The sequence below is a fragment of the Colletotrichum spaethianum genome (genome assembly GCF_022836535.1).
Source record: "Colletotrichum spaethianum MAFF 239500 DNA, contig31, whole genome shotgun sequence".
NCBI lineage: Eukaryota > Fungi > Ascomycota > Sordariomycetes > Glomerellales > Glomerellaceae > Colletotrichum > Colletotrichum spaethianum.
Window position 1 is genome coordinate 382,217 of NW_026054801.1, and position 22,777 is coordinate 404,993.

General features: G+C 55.6%; 6 protein-coding genes across 6 annotated transcripts; 3 read left to right on the forward strand and 3 right to left on the reverse strand.

The window, feature by feature from the left end:
* Positions 1 to 552: 552 nt before the first annotated feature.
* On the reverse strand, positions 553 to 897 carry ColSpa_09899 (uncharacterized protein; the record flags this gene model as incomplete). Its single annotated transcript, XM_049276111.1, has 1 exon — positions 553 to 897. The coding sequence occupies one exon, from the start codon at positions 895 to 897 to the stop codon at positions 553 to 555; it is 345 nt and encodes a 114-aa protein (XP_049132068.1).
* Positions 898 to 2,758: 1,861 nt separating this feature from the next.
* On the reverse strand, positions 2,759 to 5,131 carry ColSpa_09900 (G-patch domain-containing protein C1486.03; the record flags this gene model as incomplete). Its single annotated transcript, XM_049276112.1, has 1 exon — positions 2,759 to 5,131. One exon carries the CDS (start codon positions 5,129 to 5,131, stop codon positions 2,759 to 2,761), a length of 2,373 nt encoding a protein of 790 aa, XP_049132069.1.
* Positions 5,132 to 5,736: 605 nt separating this feature from the next.
* On the reverse strand, positions 5,737 to 7,034 carry ColSpa_09901 (aldehyde reductase 2; the record flags this gene model as incomplete). Its single annotated transcript, XM_049276113.1, has 5 exons — positions 5,737 to 6,035; positions 6,093 to 6,192; positions 6,246 to 6,418; positions 6,522 to 6,702; positions 6,771 to 7,034. The coding sequence occupies 5 exons, from the start codon at positions 7,032 to 7,034 to the stop codon at positions 5,737 to 5,739; spliced, it is 1,017 nt and encodes a 338-aa protein (XP_049132070.1).
* Positions 7,035 to 12,599: 5,565 nt separating this feature from the next.
* ColSpa_09902 (extragenic suppressor of kinetochore protein 1) lies at positions 12,600 to 16,091 on the forward strand (the record flags this gene model as incomplete). The annotated part of the gene is made up of 4 exons (XM_049276114.1): positions 12,600 to 13,268; positions 13,324 to 14,964; positions 15,015 to 15,683; positions 15,813 to 16,091. The coding sequence occupies 4 exons, from the start codon at positions 12,600 to 12,602 to the stop codon at positions 16,089 to 16,091; spliced, it is 3,258 nt and encodes a 1,085-aa protein (XP_049132071.1).
* A 414-nt stretch (positions 16,092 to 16,505) lies between these two features.
* Positions 16,506 to 17,135, forward strand: ColSpa_09903 (uncharacterized protein; the record flags this gene model as incomplete). Its single annotated transcript, XM_049276115.1, has 1 exon — positions 16,506 to 17,135. One exon carries the CDS (start codon positions 16,506 to 16,508, stop codon positions 17,133 to 17,135), a length of 630 nt encoding a protein of 209 aa, XP_049132072.1.
* A 1,539-nt stretch (positions 17,136 to 18,674) lies between these two features.
* Positions 18,675 to 19,885, forward strand: ColSpa_09904 (acetyl-hydrolase; the record flags this gene model as incomplete). The annotated part of the gene is made up of 2 exons (XM_049276116.1): positions 18,675 to 18,898; positions 18,958 to 19,885. 2 exons carry the CDS (start codon positions 18,675 to 18,677, stop codon positions 19,883 to 19,885), a joined length of 1,152 nt encoding a protein of 383 aa, XP_049132073.1.
* Between the last annotated feature and the right edge of the window lie 2,892 nt (positions 19,886 to 22,777).

Genomic DNA, 22,777 nt, shown 5'->3' on the forward strand with positions numbered 1-22,777 from the left:
TGGGCGGGTGAAGAAAAGAAGGCAAGTGCCGTCAAGGCGAAGAGGACGAATAGAAGGCGCACAGAAGCAGATAATTTGCAAATCAAGACCTTTTATCCGGCGAAAACGGTACAACAGGCGGGAGGGGCCGTTGATATGTAGAACTCCCGCTCCCTCCCGGTCAGACGTTCCCAGACGCATCTTGACTAGGCCGGGAGGGGGTGTGATGCTGATGTAAGGTACCGCCAACTTGGCAGTACTGGTCCAAACACGATACTTGTCGCGTGCAGTGGCAACTCGTGGTGGAAGACCCAGCGACAGCCTCACGCTAGTGAACAACCATCCTTTGACGTTGCGACATGGGCCCCCTCGGCCGGGGAGAACGGCCGGTGTCATAACCACTGGAAGCTATGTGACCACCCGCCAAGGGGGGTTTATGGCAAATGCCGTGCGATCTGGGGATAGAAGCGATTCCAATAGAGGGAAAAAAGCGGGGGACAACTTGGGGAAGAAAAACCAGAGTGGACTTGGAGACATCACCGCCAGAGGATGGCGCCAATGAAGCTATTCGGGCTAGTCCGGACCCCCCCAGCCGACCCCTGTTTGGGGGACGCGATGAGACGACGCCAAGTGCCGCACGACGTTGTACGGGCCGCCTGTGCTTGTGGACCCTCGACGACGGTCTGAAGTAGTGTACAGATGACAGGCCCAGTGGCGGCCGTGGGACATGGCAGCACCCGCAGCATCGGTGCAGGTGTCGGGTGTGAGGTATCCTTCAGCAATCTCCTGCTCCGCCTCGTTGTTGAAGTTGTCTTGGTTCACGCAACATATTTGCGCCGGTAAACCATGGGCCGCTGACCGCTGGGTCCGGACCATGCTAGGTCTGACTTTGCGAAGAACTCCGTTGCGAAGCATCATGATTCCTTTTTACTCGAAATGGTAGATGGCCGCAATGGTGAAGACCGTCTGCATGCTTGCCGCTGGACATGACCATGCCTTTCCTCGCCATTGGAAACCAGAAACACATCCTCTTCGGTTCGGTCCTGTGATCGTCTGGTACAGAATTCTACAAGGGGACATCATCACGTCGGATCACAAGGGCATGATCGCCACAAATTCACTCTTCGATCGGCTAGGGGGCGGTGGGAGTAACGCAGCCCCGATGTATAAGTGCCAGGGTGAGGCATAGCATCGAGGACCTTGTTTCTTTTGTTCTGGACCACGCGTCTCCGTGGGTGGAGCTTGGAGTCGAAGTTTAGTTCGATCTCGACGATGAAAATCTTTTTCTGAGGCGACGGGCTTGCTTTTCATGTAAACACGATGCCCTTATTAGAAGTCTGTACTTGGGTACGGGTCTCTTTGGGAGAACCAGGACACGGAGCATCCTGTTGCCGTGCGGTGAGAGTTACTTGGGACCGTATGGGTTGGCAGTCGGATGCCAAGAGTGCACGAATAGGGACGATGCCTGTCAAACGTCGCTGTCAACCGAACATTCGCACCGCAAGAGACCCCAGGCGACCGTATCCAACTTCGAGACCAAGTCTCTCAGCGACCCCAGGTTTCACGACTGCGAATGCCCCCAAGGTGATGACGCAGGCTCGACAAGAGACGGCCTGACGAAGACAACGAGGAACAGGCGGTCCAGGGAGGGGGGTCCAGGTGCACGCAAGCAGGGGGACGATAAAAGGTGAAGAAGCTCCCACATCCCGAACCTTTTCCCGAACCTTTTTTGCTTTTAGCTCTTTGGCTTCCGTCTCTTCCGTTTGGTTTGGAGCAGAACGGAACGTCATTATGTAATCAAACTTGATTGGGCTACGAGACCGCAGAGGCTCGAAGAAGGAATCCATCCCCTCGTTTCTTCTGTCTTGGGGGCTGGAGTCTCAAACCTGGGCCGCGCCATCGAGGGAACTGACTCGTCTTGGCCGGTTTCGAGCTCTTGCAAGATGGGCAACTTACATGTCGACCGTCTGCGGGTTTCTGCCTCCAAGCGATCGCACCAAAAGAAACAAAGGCTAAGCCGAGAAACCACCACCCTTGGGTATACCGCAGCGACTCGTGTAGATGCCATCGCCCCAATAAGCATTGTTTTCATTATTATTTTTTCTTTCCTCATCTTCACTCCAACGTGCTGCCGCCCCTTTGACGTCGATCACGCCAGCGTGTCACACAGCCAAGAGACCCCTCTCCCATCAACCGCCAGATGCCATCCGCATCGGCATCCAAGAAAAAGGCGCTTTGATGTTGGTGTCGTCTTTTGTGGTCCTCACTTGCATGAGTGACCAGGGCTTTCCACGGTTAAGCCACCACGCTTGGCTGCAACGACGCCGGGCTCCCCACGTCTATGCAGCCCCGCGGAATCCTGTTTCCAGAAAGCTTGGTATCTCAAGCCTTTTTCTTATTTCTCTCTTTCCCTTAGCTAATGCCAACTGAGGAGCTGAGTAAAAGCCTGGCCAAGGGTGCGTCGCAAGTTTCTACCTGGAGAAATATGTCTCGATGACTGCCGTGCAAGCGCCGGGTTGGCGGTATATGTCATGCCAGCTCTGTCCATGCAGGGGTTCTTTGATATTTGGGGGCATCACGTCAAAGGCATGGTGTCTTTCCCTTCCAATGATGACTGAGCGGAATACACAATCGCCAAGAGGCAAACCCTCCAATGGATAGATAGAGTAGCTTATCAATGTGGAAGCTGGCTTGGTATAGGAAAGGGTATTGAAAGCCAATTACGGCATGTCTATCTGATGATATTCAAGCTCTGAAGAGCCGCTAGCATCGCTGGACTCTATAAGGCCTGCTCAATGGTGGCGAAGCCCTTGACAAATTCTGCCTGGACAGATTTGAGATTCTTGATGTTCTCAGGGAGGACGTCGTCCCTCCACCACTCGAACCATGCACCAATCTCTTCAAAGTTCGCATCCTCCAAGCCAAGCCACTCGCCCAGCTTCTCATGCCACAGCGGGAACACCTCGGCAACAATGACCTCGCCCAGTACCTTGGGCGTCACGATGTCGGACCACTTGAGCACCCCCGTGAGCATGGGGAGGTACGGCTCCTGGTCGCTCGGGTCGACCCTGAAGTTCTTGCGCAGGTAGCGCCCCATGGCCGGCAGCACATGGCTCATGATCAGCGGACGCCATTGGTCGCCGAGTACATCGCGCCACTGGTCCAGACCCGGGATGACTCCGCGGTCAAACTCCCAAACGTCAATCAGCTGCCTGTACTTCCGACGTACTTCGGCAACCAGCCCTGTGCCCTTGGGCTCGAGGTGATACGACGGCAAGTACTGGAGCCAGGGGAACAGCCAGAGGTGCGGCAGCTTGTGGCTCTGCCGCTTCTTCTTCGGGTTCCACTCCGCCACGGCTGTTTCCAATTTGCGAACAACGGCATCGAGGAACTGCGCACGAACGAACGGAGGCAGCAAGTCGGACCAAGCCTCTAGAACAGCCAGGAGCGGTGTAGGGTTGAAGACATCCCAATCGCGGACGGCTGACATGGCTCTCGTGTACCAAAGCTTGTACATCATAGTTTCGTAGGGCGTTGTCGCTTTTTGGTGTTGGCGGTAAAGGTCATTGGCATTCAAACCCGTCGAGTCCCACCTGTTGACAGTCTTGTGGCCTTCGCCAGACTTTGTGAGGATGCTTCCCAGACCCTTGAGTTCTGCAGCAAATCGGGTTGGCTGCTCCAGCAAGTTCCAGTCGGGCTCGCGGAAGAAGGGGTGGATGGCCGCAACAGCGAGATCCGCAATCTCTTCGGTGGCTGGCTCGATGTGTTGAACGGCTTTTTCCAGGCAGCGGATGACGTCCTCCCATTCGGTGGCTGAGGGAAGCTCATTGGTGACAATGTTGGAGAAGACTTGAAGTCTGCCCAGGTCCGAAGCTAGGTCTGCCATTTCCTGCTCCCGTTCGCGCAGCTCCAAGTCGACCCATGTCTTGCGCTCCTCCAGATTCCTCCACTCCTCCGAGAAAGCTGCCAAGTCAGCGTGCGCTCTCTTCACCAGCTTGCGAGCAGCCGCCACCTCGGGGGACTCGACAACCGCAGCAGAGGTTGGGGTCAGGAGTCCCGATGCGGTAGTCAGAAGCTTGTTGCCCGGTCCTGTCATATCCAGAATGGGGGCAAAGGCCTCCGGTATGTGAAGTCCGGGCGCAGACTTCTTGATTTCTTCTGCCGTCATGTACTTGGGCTTTTGTCGTTTCGGGGTGCTGACGCTGCTGCCGCCTGCGCTGGCGGCCTTCTTCTTCCGCTCCCTCTTCCTCTTCTTTTCTTCCTCGTCCGAATCGACAACCTCCTCGCCTCGCAGCTTTGCCTGTCGTTTCTCCTCCCGCTTCTCGTGCTCTGATTTCTCCTTCACTGCACCCAGACCGACACCCTGTGGTCGAAGGTGTGCCTCGATAATGACACTTCGACCCTGCCCTTCTCTTCCGAGACCCTCTCCTTCTTTGTAGCCCATCTTTGCCATCATTCGTGCGCCAAAGGACTTGGGGTTGGGCTTTGCCTTCCCCTTTGCGCCGAACGCACTGGGATGGGCTACCTTTGGCGTGGAAGGTGCATCTAGGACATCGGGTCTCAGGACTGGTATGTTCGCGGATGATGGTACGAAACCACGGCCAAGGGGGTTTTTGCCGTCGAACTTGGTCTTCGCAAACGATCGCACGGGAGCGCCAGCTGCCTCTGCGTCGTTGTCGCTCTCCTCATCTCGGGCGGGCTTAAAACCCAAGCCGCGCTGCGCTCCACCGAATCCCAGACCGACTCCGCCAAAATCGTCGTCGTCTTCATCTTCGTCTTCCTCGTTATCGTCATTCGAATCCTCGGAGTATTCCTTGGCGTTGGCGTCGTTTGTTTCGTCCTCTTGGTCGAGGGTAGTGGCACCCGTAGAAACGAAGCTCATGCCCTTGCTGCGTAGAGTCTTCTTCTTCCATCGCCGCCCGGGGCCGTCATCTTCGCTGTCGGATCCAAAGATGCCAAGAGCGGCGCTCTCCTTGGTGTTGCCAACGCGCCGGCGCTTTCGTGGGTTCAGGTCGCCAAAGTCGTCGCCTTGGGATGGGTCTGCGACAGGGGCGAGGTAATCATCGTCGTCTTCCTCTTCTGATTCTGAGGAATAGTGCGCGGCGGCCTTCTTCGTCAGTCGAGAAGGGTCGAACGTTGGAAAGCTAGCCATGCTGTTAGCTAGGCACGGCGCAGCGCAAAGAAGGTTGGAGAATTACGTGCAAGACGATGTCGCGGTAGTACTACTTTTTTGGAGGAAACGCATCATCCAGCCAGGCACCCGACCGACGGAGCTCAAGGGTGGGTCGCCGCTCTATCTTATCAGCACGTGACACGTGGGACGATATGCGCATTACCAAAAGTGGAGTTGAGTTTGCCTTTGTCACATAACGTCCGCAGTCTTGCCATTACTTACACTTTGTGGGACTTGCTACCTTTTGGGCAAATATTCTCTTTAAATGAAGAGAAAATTGATTTTTTTGTATATATAATTGCTAAGCTTCCAACTACAACGGAATTTATGGTCAATACTCAGAAGTACGCAAAGTGATATAGCATCTTTGACTCAAGTATCGGCAATATTAAATCCGTGACAGAGCAATCGCCAGATGTTAGGAGACGCATTCAATGGCATTATGGTCTGCATGTTGCCCACAGTCACTGCGTCATTGCACTGAGTCTCAAGAAGCAAATTCGTCTATCTTCATAAATATACTCGTTAAAAGACCTGGTGAACAAGGTCTAGGGAACGCTGCATTCTGGGACAGGTCCGATGAATTACAAGTCGCGGATTCCAGCCTCTAGACTCTCCTTCAACGGTGTCCAGCCCTGGCCAAAGTACTTCTGCAACAAGGCACCGGCCTTGGCGGCCGGAGGAACCTCACTGAGATCCTTGCCCTCACTCTCGGGCTTCTCCGGGATCAGCTTGTTGTCCGGCCTGAGCTCACGGACGATGTCAATAAAGTCACCGGTGGTAACTTGCTCCGCGGAACCCCAGATTCTTTGAGACTTGACCGGCTCGGCGAGGAGGGCGATGGCATGGAGACGCGCAACGTCAACGACGTCGACGTAGTATTCTAGGGTAACGCGTTAGACTCTGGGCGTGTCGCAAACTTTCCGGGGGCTACACTTACGCGGCATGAAAACCTTGAGCATGCCAATCTCGCCCTTCAACAAGTTGCGGGCGAAGCCCATGGTCGAGCCCCCGATTTCGGGGTGGAGGATCTCTCCAGTCTATGAAATGTCAGATCGGGAAGCGGTCTTGGCGCGGGAGCTTAAAGACGTACGTTGAAGTTGGGCAGAATGGTGTTGAATACGTAACCGGGCTTGTTCTCTTCAACCCACTTCCAAGCAGCTCGCTCGCCCTCGGTCTTGGAGGCCGAGTAAACCATTGCTGCCTTGATTTCCTGGGGAGTGTTCGGGTCCCAGGCTGCCTTGACGGCGGCCTCATTGTACGAGTCTGAGAGCTATGGTTAGTATAATGGTACTACCGCCTAGCATTTACAGGTGGGATGAGACGGGTAGTGGATGCACCCATCAAATCCATGCAATGGAACACTTACTTTCGTCAATGTAGACACCCTTCTTGTCGGGGATAGGCATTGAGGCTGCGAAAGCAGAAGAGGTGAGAACGAATCGCTTGACGGAAGGCTGCTTCGCCGCAGCCGCCAGGGCGCTCTCGGTTGCCTTGATAACCCAAGGAATGATGGCGTTCGGGTCATCAGTGAAGGAGACGTCGGAAGCCTTCGTATCGAGCGTTAGTATTTTAACGGATGGACACTTCCGGGTTAGGATGGTGGAAAGATGCATACCACGTGGGCAACGCCGGCAACGCCATTCATGGCCTGCCCAAGAGCCTCAGGGTCGTCGAGGTTCTTAACAATGTACTGCTCATAGACCCCTTCGCCGTGCTTGCTCTTGAAAAGCTCGGTGAGCCATGGCCTGTCGGAGCGGACCGTTCCGCGGACGCGGTAGCCTAGTCCGAGGAGCGTGTTGACGACGTGAGAGCCAATGTATCCGTTGGCTCCGGTGACGAGGAGCAGAGATCCCTTGGGGAGTGCTGTGAGGTCTGACATGATGTTGGATGAGTCTAAGGTAGCTTATGTGGGGTGGCTGAGTGGCTAATGGTTGCAGGGGTTGCGAGGGTGCTGAATCGTGTTGTCTTCTGAATACTTGACGAGTTGATGAGGATATTGACAAGAAACGCAAACTCTCACGGAATTTAGGTCAGTTAAGTACAACTCCCAACTATCGCAACTTGATGGTGGAGTTTACAAAAACCCATCGATTACTAACGATCACGGATCCCACTAGAAGTGGGTTTCTGCTTAGAAACTGAGACCCCTCTCTCGCACTCTGCCGGTAGCGGTTCGGTGTGGTGTTGCGACGGCGGCAGATGTCTCTGCGCTGCAAAAGCTGGACCGCATGCCCAGTCAGGGCTTCGACCAATGACGTAACCAATGACACCACCCGGGGACCAGTGTTACCGCCGTTTTCCCCCGCTCCGAGTGCCCCGATTTGTTACCCGGGATTATGCAATCTGCACAGCGCGTTCTCACCACCAATAACACTAAAGCAGCATTTCTCGGGGGTCAAGCGCTGTAAGCTGCAGCAGAGGCTCACTGTGAGATGTCTACGCCGCGGGCTGCAAGTCGACTGGATGGCTTACAAGACATGCAGATGCCTTCGTTTTACCTCTGAGGAGTTGTGTTCTGAACAACGGCGGTTGAGTTAATTCTACCCTGGTAGTGAACACTAGCAGTTTGCACGCGGCTCAGTACAAATGTGAATCTCGCATCATCATATCAAGTTCTGACCAAACTGCCGCGCGGTTACGGCCCGTATTGAGTTTGAGGACATGCGACTCATTTGTAATCTGATGTGCGTGAATACAAGTGCCAGTCTCTCAACCCATGCGCTTCCGGCTCGCTCGACACACAAACGTACTTCTTGTACTGGGCTGCTCCTGCATAGGCTATAAGCATGCTAAGGGCTTACGGCTTACTTCAGGTGTGCCAGTCTTGACCGTTTCCGGGTTGAGTTGAAACCTGGAACGGAGCAATTGCACCACTCACCAGCGCTGTCTTGATAAGCCGGGTTTTGTCAGCTGGTGAAATCGCCAGAAGCAATACCTTGGACCAGCATCGTGAACCTGGTATTGCATGGTTTCAAATGCACTGTCGATTATTCAGCCCTGTGCACCAAGTGAAAACACTAGAAACAAAAATCCAGAGATATGCTCTGATACTGGTACGCTTTTCTGAGCGTGCTACTAAACTTACAGTATACCCTATAAACCATGATCCAGTCGAGTGCGCAGATGATTGATATGCGCCCTCTTCTGCGTATGCTCGCACTCGATCAGTCCGCCACTGGCACCGTGGTCGAGGCTTCCAAAGCAACGATTTTCACCCTGGCCAACGACAACAACAGAGAAGACCCATAGTCTACCGTTTCTTCCATGCTGGAAATAAAACCTTGAAAGCCATAAAACTTACCGACGAGTTGTTTTTGTCAAGATCCAACAGTGATGCCTCGTGCGGAAGCCTGGCCTGCTGCAGCGCTAATAGGAAGACGCATCGTGAGTTGGAAACCCAAATGCATCTCGTGTCTTGGAGCCGCAGCCTGATGCTATGTCATCCAAACGACAGAACGACAGTCGGCAGGTCTCAGTCAGCTAAACTGCTACGCTAACCAGTGAAAAGAGTGGCCCTTGAGATGCTGCAAGTCATCTTAAATTGGATGTCTAGTGTCCGAGATTTTGAGCCTCAACCTGAGGAAACGCGGCCTCCCGTGAACTAGCTTGCCACCAGTTGGCGATGGATTCACGTGCTTTGTATTATTAGAAACAAATATGGACGGAGGCCACGGGTCGCTTGGACCCATCGGAGGAATTGTTAAGGCGGGTGACAAGCGGCACGAGGGAAACTTTGTTTGGGGGCGCTGGCTTGCGCTGCTGCGCTGTGAGGGGGAGGGGAAGCCGGCACCGGCTGACAACGTGGTAGGTTTGTTTCTGCAGGGAGTCGAACAACGTGGCAGGCCAGGGGTCGCAGAAGCTGTCACGCAGACGCCGGTTTGCTGGTGGATGGATGCACTTGGTCTTCAGTGAGTCTGGGCCGGGTTGACTGTTGAGACTCGCAGGTTATACTCGCATGTGCCGTGCTGTGCTGTGCTGTATAGTACGGTACTAGCTCACATGCCACCTGGGATGGCACATGAGTGGATGGAATCATGTTGGGGACAGTTTCTTCCTCATCAGACGCTGGCTGAGACGAGAGAGTTGGGATTTTGGGGTAATGCGAGGAGATACCGACATGAGATGAACAAAGGTGATCCTTGGGTGTTGGCCAGTTTCTGGTGGAGGAGAAGAGGAGAGTGGGCAGCAAAGAGAAAAGTTGACAGGCTCTCGTTGCGGCTCCAGCAGCTGAAGGAAAAAAAGAGGCACAACCGGAGCTGTTAGTGCTCATGTACCTGGCTGGGTTTCCTCGCCATTGCGGAACACAGGAGCCACCCGAATGCCACGACCGAGGTACTTCCGAGGAGGTACGGATATCTTTATGGGCGGCAGGAGCAGCGCAACCTCTTTCCTGGGTACCTAGGTACCCAGGTGCTAAAGGTAGGTACCCTGCGTGACTACTTGCCTACCTACGTACCACGCGACATCCGTTTCTCAACCACCAACAAACAGTATCAATCCCATCTTTGGGATGCATAACCTCCCGCTTTCTCGTACCGACTATCACGTCACGTCGCGACGTTCCGTTTCGAGTCACACACACTCGGAAACAAAACAACAAACGAGCAGCACACACAAGGCCACCAACCCCGAAGGACCCCGTCGGGTCCGAAAGGGGGAAAGAAAAGGAAAAGAAAACCCAAGAGTCAACAGTCCGGCCCCTCTTGCAGCGCAATCTCCATTTCTTTCCTCAGCCTGCCTGTGCCCGGGGCAAGAGCAATCAATGGAGGGGCATCCCAGGCCCGGCCTCGTGCAGCATCGCATCAGGTTGGATTGGATCCCCTCGATTAACAATTTGACGGGAAGGACCCTTTGACCCTCACCACTCCTTCTGGGACGGGGGGCTCAATATTGAACAACGACCCCCGGACCCTGTCTCCGGTCTGTTGTAGTCGACTAGGCGAGAATCCATCCCACTGCAGGGGCAGGAGATGCAGAAGAAGACGGTTGAAGAAGATGCGAATCAGCTGTCAGGTAGAATACGAAGCAGCACCAGCAGCACCAGCACCGACTGGACCGACAAGCTGCTGGATTTGGCCGTCCGAGCTCCCCGCCTCGACTTAACCCGACGCGCCGTGGTGTTGTCGTCTCCTTTGGCCGGCAGTCTCACCATTGCTTTTTTTTGTCTTCTGCGACCGGAACAAACTAGGCATTTCGAGACTCGGTCTTTTGACAGGCAGCCCCGGAACCTGATCGAGGCGCCGCCACCATCGCATTTGCGTCTCCCACGTCTTCAGGTCATCCGCTTTTTCCTTGTCTTGCTCTGTCACCAGCACGTTGCTTGGCCCGTTGCTCGACCCCGGGGGTACTTCGACCTTATCTTTCCTCGCTGGCACGGCTGTACATGAAGCCTCGAGGGACATCCCTAGCTACCTACTACCTACACCATAGAACACTGTACATGCGCACTTGGCTGGGCTTACCTCACCTGGCCTTGCCTGGCCTGGCCTGAAGATAGGTACCTTGCCTCGCTCTCCATCACCTTTTCGCTAGCCAAAACAAGAAAAAAGAGAAGAAAAAGAAAGACTAAGGACCCAGAACGGTCGGCTTGGTCTGGCAGCTGGCAGGGCCTAGACGCGGGCGGGAAGCAAAACAACCCAATCTGGACCCAATCTGCCCTAACCGGCGAGTTAAGTGAGTTGGGCACGACTCAAACCCCAACCCTCCTATCGATCTTCTGTTTGTCCGTCTGGCTGGCTGTCGAACCTGTGACGGAAGCACGTTGGCATAGTGTACTGAAAGCAGTCTCGATCCCCTGTTTATCCTGCTCAAGCAGTACCTTGATCCCTCCCCCCGTGATATCATTTTTTGCGCTTCAAAAACTCCCGTCGTCACTCTGTCCTAACCACTGGGCGCGGAACCGGGAAAGCAAGTAGAAACGGAGCACGATTACCGAGAGGAAATCCACGCATTGGACGCTCCGAGGCCCCAACCAGTGGCACCCTTCAGTGTACCTGTATCCCCCTCCATCTGCGTCGTCAAACTCCCCGTTCGCCATCCCCGATTCTCCGATCAGCATTTTTGCTCATACTCGGATTTGAATCGGGATTGGTACGGTGTTGGGCGTTACAAGACCGAAGAAAGAAGCAGAAGAAGAGTGAGAGAGTGAGTGTGTGAGAGAAGTAGAGAGATAGTGAGAGAGACAGTGCCACCCTCCTCCCCGTGCCACGCCCCCCATTCTCTCTCCCGTCCCCCCCAAAGCTCCGAGGGCCAGGACACGCACACACACAAACACACGCCCACCACCACCACACCCCGACGGTTCACACACAAACACAAACACACACGCGCACACACAAACTGAGCCAGCCGACCCGGCCTCAGCACTGCCAGCAGCTGCACCCCCCCGACTCCGACTCGACCACGCCAGGAGCGAGTCAACGATTGGGCCAAGAAGTACCTTACCTAACCTTACCTTACCTCAAACCCGCCGCTGCGCAATCCAATCTTGACGACGTCCGTTGTCCATCTCACCTCACCTACCCACGCATATTCTCCTCCAAACACCCCGCCAGGCTCCGAGCGAACACCACACACACACGACCTCAATCGACCCGACGACTCGACCCAACGACGACCGACGACGGCCCCGGCATCAGCCCGCCCGTCCTCTGCATCGCTCACCTCCAACGAGGCCTGGAGCGCCTCTGCACGACACACTCACCTACGGCTTTTCCCACTTTTGTACGTACCCTAGGTTGTCTTCTCTGCTCTGCCCCCCGACTCGCTGCCTCGTTGCCTCGTTCGTTGCTCCCGCAGCGCAGCGACGGCTCTTTGGTGCCTCGTCGTCTTCGAGGCGGTGCACGCGCGCTGCTCGCAGGTCGGCGCGTCCCAAAGACGGCTCTGTCGGCCGACGTCGTTGGCTCTTCCAGCACTGCCTCTGTTCCCTTTTTTTTTTCGTGGCGGTTGGTGTGCTGTCGCAAGCTGCATCGCCAATTTTCCCTCATCCTTTCCCCTCCATTATCAATCAGCTCCTCTTTTTTGGGTCCGATGCGCCGGCCCCTCCACTCCGCCGGCGACATCACCTGCACACTCAACCACCGCATGCATCCTCCTCTTCCCACCTGGCACCCGCTTGACACCACCCGCCGCTTCGTGGATCACGTTGCTAATCTTACCCGTGGTCTCAGTTGGCAGTATTCAGAGCGACCGATACCCAACCCGACGACCTACGTACTTTTCGCATGCCTTGAGGATCTGGCATACAAGACGACATCTTGGCATTCGTTATACTGGAATTGTCTTCTTGCAGCCCCCGCCCGCCTTTGTTTATCCCGGCTGGATACCGACCTTCGCATGATCCACTACCGGACCGCTGCTCAGTTAATTGTTTCCTTGTTCTGTGTCAACCGCAGCCGCGACTCGTCGGGTGCCGTGACGTAGATCGCCTACCAATACCGCCACCATGTTCTGGAGATTTGGCGGTTACGCCAACATATCCACCATCGACACCATCCTCGAGAAACCAGATTTCACCGTCGAAGACCTCCTTGACGAGAGCGACCTGATCCAAGAGCTCAAGCAGCACAATACAAAACTTATCGAGTATCTCCGCGAGGACAACGTCCTCAAGACATTGCTCGAATACGTCGTTGCCCCCAAACTAGAGCCCGTCGCCACCCCGGAAACAGATGAACCCGTCGAAGAGACCAAGGGCAAGGGCCGCCTCCTCCCCTTCTCAAGACCCCGCGCCTCTTCGCGAGCGACCGACATCGAGAATGAGGAGGAGGAACAAGAGAAGAAGCGGAACCGCTATGCCTACGTTGCTGCAGAAGTCCTGTCATCGGACACGTGGTCCATCTACGAGGCCATGATGGAAAATCAGCCCCTGATTCGCGAATTCTGGCAGTTCCTGAAGCGCCCTACACCCCTGGACCCTCTGCAGGCCAGCTACTTCACCAAGGTCAACGAGGCTCTGTTTGACAAGAAGACGGAGGAAATGGTGATTTTGCTCAAGTCGCTGCCCGACGCCGTGTCCGACCTTCTCCGCCATGTCGAGTGCCCGATGATCATGGACTTGCTGCTCAAGATCATTGCTCTGGACCGCACCGAGGGTGGCCAGGGCATCGTGGAGGTGAGTCCGACGGAGCTCATTTGGGTGATGCTCCAAGCTAACAGTTTCTCTGCAGTGGCTTTACTCCCAGGATGTTGTGCCAACCTTGCTCTCATGCCTCAGCCCCGAGCACAGCTGGGTCGTCCAGACGGCTGCCGGCGACTTCATCAAGGCCATCATCACCATTTCCGCCAACGCTTCGCAAAACGAGCAGCAGTGCATCGGCCCCAACGAGCTTACCCGCCAGCTGGTGTCGCAGCCTTGCATCGAGCAACTGATCAAGTACATGCTAGGAGGTGGAAACCCGCTAACCGTGGGTGTTGGTATCATCATCGAAGTGATCCGGAAGAACAACTCAGACTACGATCCCGATGTCGGCACCGAAGCCAACTCCGTCCCATCGAGCCGCGATCCAATCTACCTGGGCACCCTCCTCCGCCTGTTCGCGGAACATGTCCCCGACTTTGTCAACCTCATCATGAACACCCCCGTGAAGAAGCAGCGACTGGGGTCCACTTTTGGCGAGAAGATTGAGCCCCTCGGATTCGACCGATTTAAGACATGCGAGTTGATGGCCGAGCTGCTTCACTGCAGCAACATGGGCTTGCTCAACGAAGTTGGTTCCGAAGATGTGATTGCGTCTAGAGATGCCGAGCGTCAGCGCTTGAGAACGGAGGGTAAGCTTACCCCAAACCGCGGAGAAGAAGCGCCTTTGTCCAGCGACGATTTGACGATGCGCATCGGCCATTCTTCCCCCGAGGAGGGACGTCGTTTAGAGGTAACCAATATCTCAGACGATGACGGATTCGAAGAGGTTGAACCAAGCCGCGAGATGAACGAGGACACGTCCCACGAGTTTGTGAAAGCCGAAGAAGAGATCCCCGCCGCCGCGCCAGCTTCGTCCTTTTTGGACAAAGACGAGGACGACTTTGTGGACGAGCCGCTCAGCTCGCCTAGACTCAACGTCGCGGACAATAAGATCAAGGAGCAGCAGTTTGACGACCCGGATCTGGTTGTCGCGCCCCTTTCGCCAATCAAGCCCAAGACCGCCGCGAGCGAGGAGGCTGCTGCTGCACCAGACTCTGATCCCAAGGTTGACGAGGACACGATTCCGGAAGTTGCTGACGCTAAGAGTGAAGTGCCAGCTGAGAAAGAGACGGCTACTGCAGAGACAGGAAAGGACGCGAAACCCGACTCCGACGCCGACAAGACCGCCGAGGACGCCACCGTCACCAAGGTGGAGGAGCTCTCGCTCGACGAGAAGGCAGACCAAAGCATGCTTGCCGAGGACAACCAGAAAGGCGACGAGTCTGACTCGTCTGTCGTCTACACTCCCAGTGCCACTGAGTCGGAGGCAAAACCCGAGCCTGCAGAGACCGCCCCTGGCGCTCCCGACGCTCCCCAGCATCCCGAAGACATGCCTGCGCCTTTGTTCTCCAAGTCTGTGATTGAATCCGGCTCGAAAGTAGTAAAGGGAGAGTCGGACCAGGAGCACAATCCAGAGACTGTGCCAGCTCCCGAGGTTCCTATGGCTCCTGCGGTTCCCGAAGTGCCGGAGGCCCCGGCGCCTCCCGGAGCGGACGACGCCGCGGAGAAGGACGCCAGTGATTTGCCGCCTGCGGTGCCCCAGCGCCCTGACCCAAGCACTGTGAAGCCGGTGGTTGGCGATTTCCTAAAGGTTCAGTTTGTGGAACACCGTGTTGTACCCACAATTCTGGTGAGTTGGTCGCGACGGGCGTGACATGTACCGAGCTGACATGCGAGTAGTCTTTCTTTTTTGCTTACCCGTGGAACAACTTCCTCCATAATGTGGTATATGATATCGTTCAGCAGGTTTTCAACGGGCCTATGGACAGGGGTTACAACCCCACCCTGGCAGTATCACTGTTCGAGGCTGCGGATATCACGACGGCCATTATCAACGGCCAACTCGCTAGCGACGAGTCGCAGGCTAGGATGAAGACTCGCATGGGTTACATGGGTCATCTGACTTTGATCGCTGAAGAGGTGGTCAAGTTTACAGAACGACACCCTCCCGAGCTCCTGTCAGAGACAGTCCTCGAACGGGTTATGGACCCACGATGGATCAACTACGTCGAGGGTGCGTTGGCCGAGACCCGCGAGCGAGACAATGCCATTCTCGGTGGCGTCCGGCCCGAGGTGGCGCTGGGCAACCGCGCTGGCATGTCTGGCAACGGACTGGCGGCCGTCGGCCTTTCTGGCCTTGGATCATCCTTTTCCAACTCCCAAGGAAACACCGGCTCCAGCGCCCTGGCTGACGCCGGCCTCAACGGCAATACGGACCTCCAAGAGAGCAGCGGCAACGGCATCGGTCCATTTGCCATTAGCTCAGGCACTCTCATGTCCGGCTTTGGCAGCTCCAGCGACGAAGAAGACGAAGGTGAAGAGGAGAACGAGGATGATGTCAGTAACGAGGTGAGTGATATGCTCTCAGAGCTACGTGAGACGGAACCTCCTGCGTTGGATCCCTGGACGCAATCACTTCTTGACAACCACAACAACCCGGATTCCGACTAGGACAAGGACCCGAAAGAAGATGCGTAGTGCGCAGATGAGAATGAAAGATCCTGTTGTATTCGCAGAACCCAAGAGGATACCGCCGACGGCGCCGGCTACGACATTGGACATGAGATAGAAGTTGTGGTCGAAGGCGACGAGGAAACTGTCCTTGTATTCCAGGACGATCAGGAGATTAGGGACAACGAACTCGGCGACGAAGAGTCGGACGAGGACATGTACATGATTCGACCTTCCCTTAGCATGATGGCATGGCTTAGACGGACAATGAACAGGAATGGTGTGGGTGAAGGCATGGAGGAATAAGGTGGCCCGGGAGGGACGTGTGCAAAGACGGTGTTGGAGGCGTACTCTTGATGTACTGCGGGGGCGGCGAGTAGTGTAGGGTTACATGTTCCCGTTCGCGTCGGCGTCGATTCCTTGGGATACCAGGCAACTTTGGACCTTTCTTATCCGCTGCAACCTCTTAGGAACCGGGCCCTCTATGACAGCATCACGACAATGACGAACGTTGCTTCCGGGAGCCTTACTACCTCGTGCGCCGTTATCGGAATGAGCCGTCCCCGCTAACACTCGCTTCTCTAGTTCCGCGCCTACACCGACCCCCTGAGCAACTCATCATCTCTGAACCCGCCTTCAATCCCTCCGCCGCCGCCGCCGCCGCCACCACTGAACACGCCCCCGTCAAGAGCTCGATTGCAACTTGCAGCTCGGCTAGCCATGCATCAAAAGAACAACGCGGCGGCGGCCGCATCCCGTGATGAAAATGGAGAGGGTGAAAAGGACGACAAAGCGGAGTCTGGCGAAGGCGAGAGGCTGCAGAACCCCTTCGCGGACGACGAGGATGACGAAGAAAACTCGAGCGACGAGGATGATGAGGACCACCACGGCACAAATGCAGCTGCAGCGGTGACAGGCGCATGGGACCAACCGGGTCAAGGGTCATGGTGGCGCGGCGGAAGACGGCCAGACGCCACCACCCGGTTTGACGGACAGGAAGACTCTGACGAAGAGGACGAAGACGAGGAATTCGGCGACTTCGCCATGCCCGAGGTGGAACCCGCGCCCGGAACGGACCCGAACGACAAGAGCATCCTGAAGCCCCTTGCCGTGCACCCGCTCCAAGGAGGGTCCGGGGGCAAGGCCTTTAGCGGACTGTGGCCGTTCGCGGGCAAAAAGGACGGCAAGGACGACAAATCAGAGGACGCTGACAAGGGACCGGCCGACGAGACGGCGGCGGGAGACGACGAGAAGCCAGTCCAGGCAGCGATCGAGGCTGCGCGGCGGACTAGCATTGAGGATCCCGACGACGACGAGGAGGTGGTGGTGCAGAAGCCGTCGAGCCTATGAGATGAATAGACGACGTTATGGCTGAATGCATTGGGTAGACGGTTTGGATCACCGTATTGTACTATCAAGTGTTTTGTTTACGCTACATAGCTGTAGAACATGATTGGAATGGAGAACATGCGCGAAGTCGGGTGTCCCGTGGGTGACATTAGCCTTTTCTGCCTCTACTGTAGAGGGCTCAGTTATTTTGCGGGATGAGGACTGTCGGTTTCTGCGGCGCCCAGCCATCTTTAACAAGTACCATCACATCATTTCAAGTGCGCGGTGACTATGGAGCAGCCTCGGGACCGGATGGGCTACCGGAGTTCCGGCTACGACTTGCTTGCTGACGAGCCTGGGGTCAGATCGCGACGGTCTCTATCTACGAATACGATTGGAAGTAATTTTGACATACAGTCGAGAAATAGTTATTAACATGAGAAAAAAAGAAAGAAAAAAAATAGCAAGATGAGGTTACATGCGGCTTCTGTTGGGTTGACAGGGTTGACGGATGGGACGGCCATGGATCGCCATGGCTCTTTTCAAGGCCTTCAGGGTCCATCGAATAGCTCGAGCTTGGACTGGCCGGGGAGTTGCCAAGGGTTCGAGAGGCGATAACGATAAGGGCGGATGTCTTGAAGCTCCGGCGGCGGGGGAAATCTTGACCCCTTCTCCTGACTCTGGAAACCAGAAACACGCATTGGAGACGAAAGCACATGCAATCATGCAACAGTGCTCCGTCCGGACAATGCACGACCTGAGCTCAACCCCCAACCTAGTGTTTGACATGACAGCAGCGGCATGAACCTGGCCATCCCTCTACTCGTGCACCCTTGTCCCTTGCTCTTCCTCTCTCACTTTCTCTCTTGCTTTCTGGCTGAGAAAAGGAACGGTAATACCAGGCCGGGATAAGGGAAGACAGACAGATACCAGCGCAGCCGCCGCCCGACGCGACGTTGGAGCCGACGATCAAAACGATGGTGTTCCGCTTGCTATCCGCAGTCGCCCTGCTCTTCTACGTCGCCATCTACCTTCCCGTGAGTCTGCTCATCCTGCATCGTCATCCGAACTGCGCTCTGTGCCCCCCATCCCTTTTGCCTCGTCATCGCCGTCCGCGGGTACTCGGTGTCTCTGCGGTTCCCGCCGCAATGGCTCTCGCTCACCAGGGTCACGTCGCTGCTGCCGAGCCAAAGTAGTGAAACCGAGAGTCCGGCACGCCGACAGCAGCGCGCCTTGCTCCGTCCCTTTTTTCTTGCCCCCTTTTTCTCTGTCCGTTCGCCCAGACGCACGATGATGCCTTGCTGTGGCCTGTCCCGTCCAGCCTGAAGTCGCCGTCGTCTGTACGAGAGAAACATCAGCTAATGCGCTTCGTGTGTTCTGGCAGCTTCTCTCTCGGAAACGTCCACCTCCCCGACTCCGTACCTAGTCGTCGTCACTCAGCAGTGTCGTTTGGATTCTGCATACGAGGCCTTTCACGCGTCGCCTTGAAAGCGCGAGTGGTCATATAGCACCGGAAACACCCTTGTTGGAAGCCGTGGTGACAAGATACACCCAAGAGACATGGCAGCTATGGGCCTCGCGACAAACACAGAGTCCGGCAACCCCGTCTATCAGCCAGTAGCCCCGTGGCTCAACCGCATCGTGTACGGGACCAAGATCTCGACGCTGCAGCAATGGTACTTCCAAAAGGCCGGCTTCGAGGCGTGGAAGTCGTACTTTTGGCCTCCCCCTATACGACCCGACCTCATCAAGCAGTATGATTGCAGGAAAGCCCTGCCCGTACGGTGCGTCCTCCGATATGTCACCCCCATCCCAATGGGCAGATGTCTAACCCCGAAGCCAGCATCTTCTTCCCCTCCGACTACGACCAGACCTCGCCGCAAACCCTCCCAACCCTCGTGACGATCCACGGCGGCGGCTTCTGCATCGGCGTGCCCGACGACGACGACACCTGGAACCGCACCTTTGCCGACCTCAACGGCGCCCTCGTCATCGCCCTGCACTACTGGAAAGCCCCCTGGGCGCCGTGGCCGCACGCGCTGCACGACCTCGAGGCGCTGTACCTCGCCGTCGTCGCCGACGAGTCGCTCCCCATCGACAGGTCGCGCATCGCCATTGGCGGCTTCAGCGCCGGCGGCAACCTCACGCTGTGCCTGTCGCAGATGAAGTCCGTCAGGGAGCACGCGACGGCGGCGCCCAAGGCCGTGGTGCCCATCTACCCGCCGACGGACTTTGCGACGCCGTCGGCGGCCAAGAAGGACCGCCGGCCGTACAAGGTCGGCAAGCTGCCGGGCTTGCGCGGCCAGAAGCGCGACTTTGTGCTCGAGTTCGCCGACGTCTTTGACTGGAGCTACATCCCCTACGGCACGAACCTGCGCGACACGCTCATCTCGCCGCTGTACGCGGGGCGCGCCGACCTGCCGGCCAACGTGTGCATCGTCGCCGCGGAGCTCGACTACCTCGCCTACGAGGCATGGGAGCTGGCGTGCAAGCTCGGCGGCAAGGGGCGGCCGGCGGCCGGGGCGGTGGGGCGCGCCGAGGTGGCCGCGACGCAGGAGCTTGAGACCCGGGACGAGCGGTTCGCGTGGGAGGTGGCGGACGCGCGGGGCAGCGTCAAGTGGCTGCTCGTGCCGGACGTGATCCACGCCTTCGACTTCCACGAGATGGGGGCCGCCGTGTCGGACCCCGTGAGCGTGCGGGACGGCAACGCCAAGGCCGTCAAGGTGATGAAGGTTGTGGGGGAGTGGCTGAGGCGGACGGCGTGGAAGTGAGCGGGGTGACGGGGGGGTTTTTTTTTTTTTTGGACTGTTAGTATATCTGATGATATGGAACTGGAATATGCCGTTGGGCGGAGAGGCGTTGGTTGGAAAGGTTGATCTGAACATGCATGACATGGTGGAACGATTCGCGCCAAGATAGATTTACAAATGACATGAATCCTTTAGAGAAAGCCTTGCTATGCAGAAAGCCCATCTATGAGGCTATCCTTTGGTACCGGTGAGGTCGATAGAGGGGGCGGTGTCGTGTTGGCGCCCTGCGGCCATGGGGTCTGGCGGTTGCACGGCGTCGGCCCCCGATGCGACCCGGGACCAACCGGCATCCTTGCAAGGCGTGGGGTGTTTCTCGGTGGGGGTTGCTTTCGTATCGTGGGGACTGTTGGTGTAGGAACTGATCTGGTGCGTTCCGGGGAGACGGGGTTGACGAAGGGGAATGGGTTGGGCCCGGGTTCGGTACGAGGTGAAGCGGTCTTCTGTGCGCCACGCCGCGGGTCCGGGGAGCCTTCGTTTGGTGCTGAATTCATCACTTGGTTGGGGTGGTGTTGGAATACCTATCCGAGTATGATTGTAAAGTCTTTAGGCTTCCGTCTCTGTCGTCTATTTTACGTTGAAGGTTCAACTCGAACTAACGCTAATTTCTTCCATCTCGCGCGATGTAATAAGTCTCTTTCGTAATAAATGGTAGCAAATATCAATCCATAGAGGACGAGGTCCTGAAAGCAGTCTTTCCTGAACGAGTCTAACAAGATGACGGCGGCTCCAGTGATTACATCCGAGTGGCTACAACGGGAGACGATGACGAGATCTGCCTGTAAGCAAGCCAACTCTGGCACAAATGGATGTTTCAACTCAGAATTCATCTGTCATCATTTAGAGACAATTGTTATGGGCTTGAAAATCTTTATGCTAAGACTACGTCAGCTCCCAGAGCAGACCCACATCGTTGCCGAGGGCGGAGTGTGAAGTCTTCCCATCTCACGGTCCTCGTTCAGTATCTATCACAGAGGCAAGATATAAGATGATGCTGATCTGGCTAACGGGGAAGACGTTTTCTGAGAGTGCTTGCCATGTTCCTGTACTCGAAGGGAAAAGAGAGAAACAGCACGTCATAGGAACAGACTACAGGATTGACTCGCAAGTTTGAAGTCAAATCAAGGAGTCATAACTAGACAACCCTTCTTCGTGTTTGTTGGCCATGAATCGTGACTTTAAATCATACCCTGCAACAGATTTAGCCTGATGTTGAGTAGCTATATCCGAATGATTGTACAGCGTTCGTCGTGTGGTGAAATCACACCTTATTCATATCTTCCAGAAAGTCGACCAAGCCCAAGATATCTCACTGAGGACTGGCAGTGTAATAAGTGTCCCCGCACATCGCCAATGCAATCAAATGATTCCACAAGAAACTCAACCCATCTTTTCAAGTATGACACCAAGTTGAACATTACGCCTAAACTTGTGCATTGATACTGCCTGGGATTACTGCTCCAAGGTAACTCCATGTCGCTGGCTTTACTCGGTGATGTTTGGTGGAAACGTTGCAAGATGCTTAGCCAAGGACAGTGTTGTACTGGCGACTCAACAAGCGACAGAAGTCAAACACTCCAAAACATCAATGACAAACAGCAAAAGAGCGTGCCATTTGTTCGGAGATGAGGGAAGGCTGAGAGAGCACACAATCTCTCCATGTTCTAGATGGATCATTTCCAGGCTCTGGTAAGCGTCATTTCTCGAGACCTTGTAAACACAACCAGGGTTGACGCAGGCCTGTGTTCTTCCTCCCTTGCGTCGCGGTAGTTAGTTACCGAGAAACGGAAACCTGAGCTGGGACAGAACACACAGCCAGGTTTGCCGCCACAGTTTGAGCTCAATGGGTCCTAAAGTGAATGGTGGAACAATGACAGAGAAATTTTCCCTTGGCCCTGACATTGAGCAAGAGAGGTCGTCACACAAGGTGGCAACAGTTTTATTAGTCTTTTGAGCATAGGTAAACTGAATGGAAACCGGACTTGGGGCCTGAAGCAGAGTATACACATTCAGAGATGCACATTCAACAGCATAACGAACGATACGGACTAGTAGCGAAGATGATCTCAACGGCCTAGGATGTCCTGACATTTCATGTGCTCATTGCAACATATGAAAGCTGTTCTATCTACATGCAGCCAATAGGACGGTTGAGGACAGTCTTTCGAGAGCAGCGAAGGCGACGTATGCGATATCAAGTCCCTTGCTGGAGTGTCCTGTGCCGCGTACATTTCAACCGACCTTTGCTCAGTCAGTCCCCTTCCGGCGACCGGCGAAGCACCCGAGGGGCCCCATCTACTGGTTTTTAGATGCGCCGTTAAAGGAGGAAGCTCATAAAGTCAACGGTGCTGTGAATTCCAATGGCCAACATCTCCCAGGCACCAGCATCGCCTTTGATGTTGATGATGATGACGTTCAAGGCAACGGCGCGAAAGATCCTACATCTGCTCGATTGGATCTTGAGCTGCCAAATGTCATGCTAATGCAGCGAAGGAGCAACCAAAACAAGTTGGACTGACCCCCTTGCTCGATGGGGGCTGTCTGATTGCTCAATCAAACTGCGATCATCTTACATGGGCCCATGTACGCCGAATCGCTGCGCCGTCTAACTGCGTCGGTCCCGCGGGTCCCCGTCACTCCTGCGCTGATAGCTCTGCAGCTTACTGCCTACTTTTGGCGATCGTTTTAGATGCCGATGAAGCACTGCCACCTCGACAGGCGCTCTTTGCCGCGATGGGCCCAAGTTCACCCAATCACCGTGTTACTTGCGCTTCCAGGGAGCGAGTGTCTTCCAGAGCAGAGATTACAACTTGCTACGTACAGCCTGGCAGGGCGGTAAAGATGGCGGGTACTGAT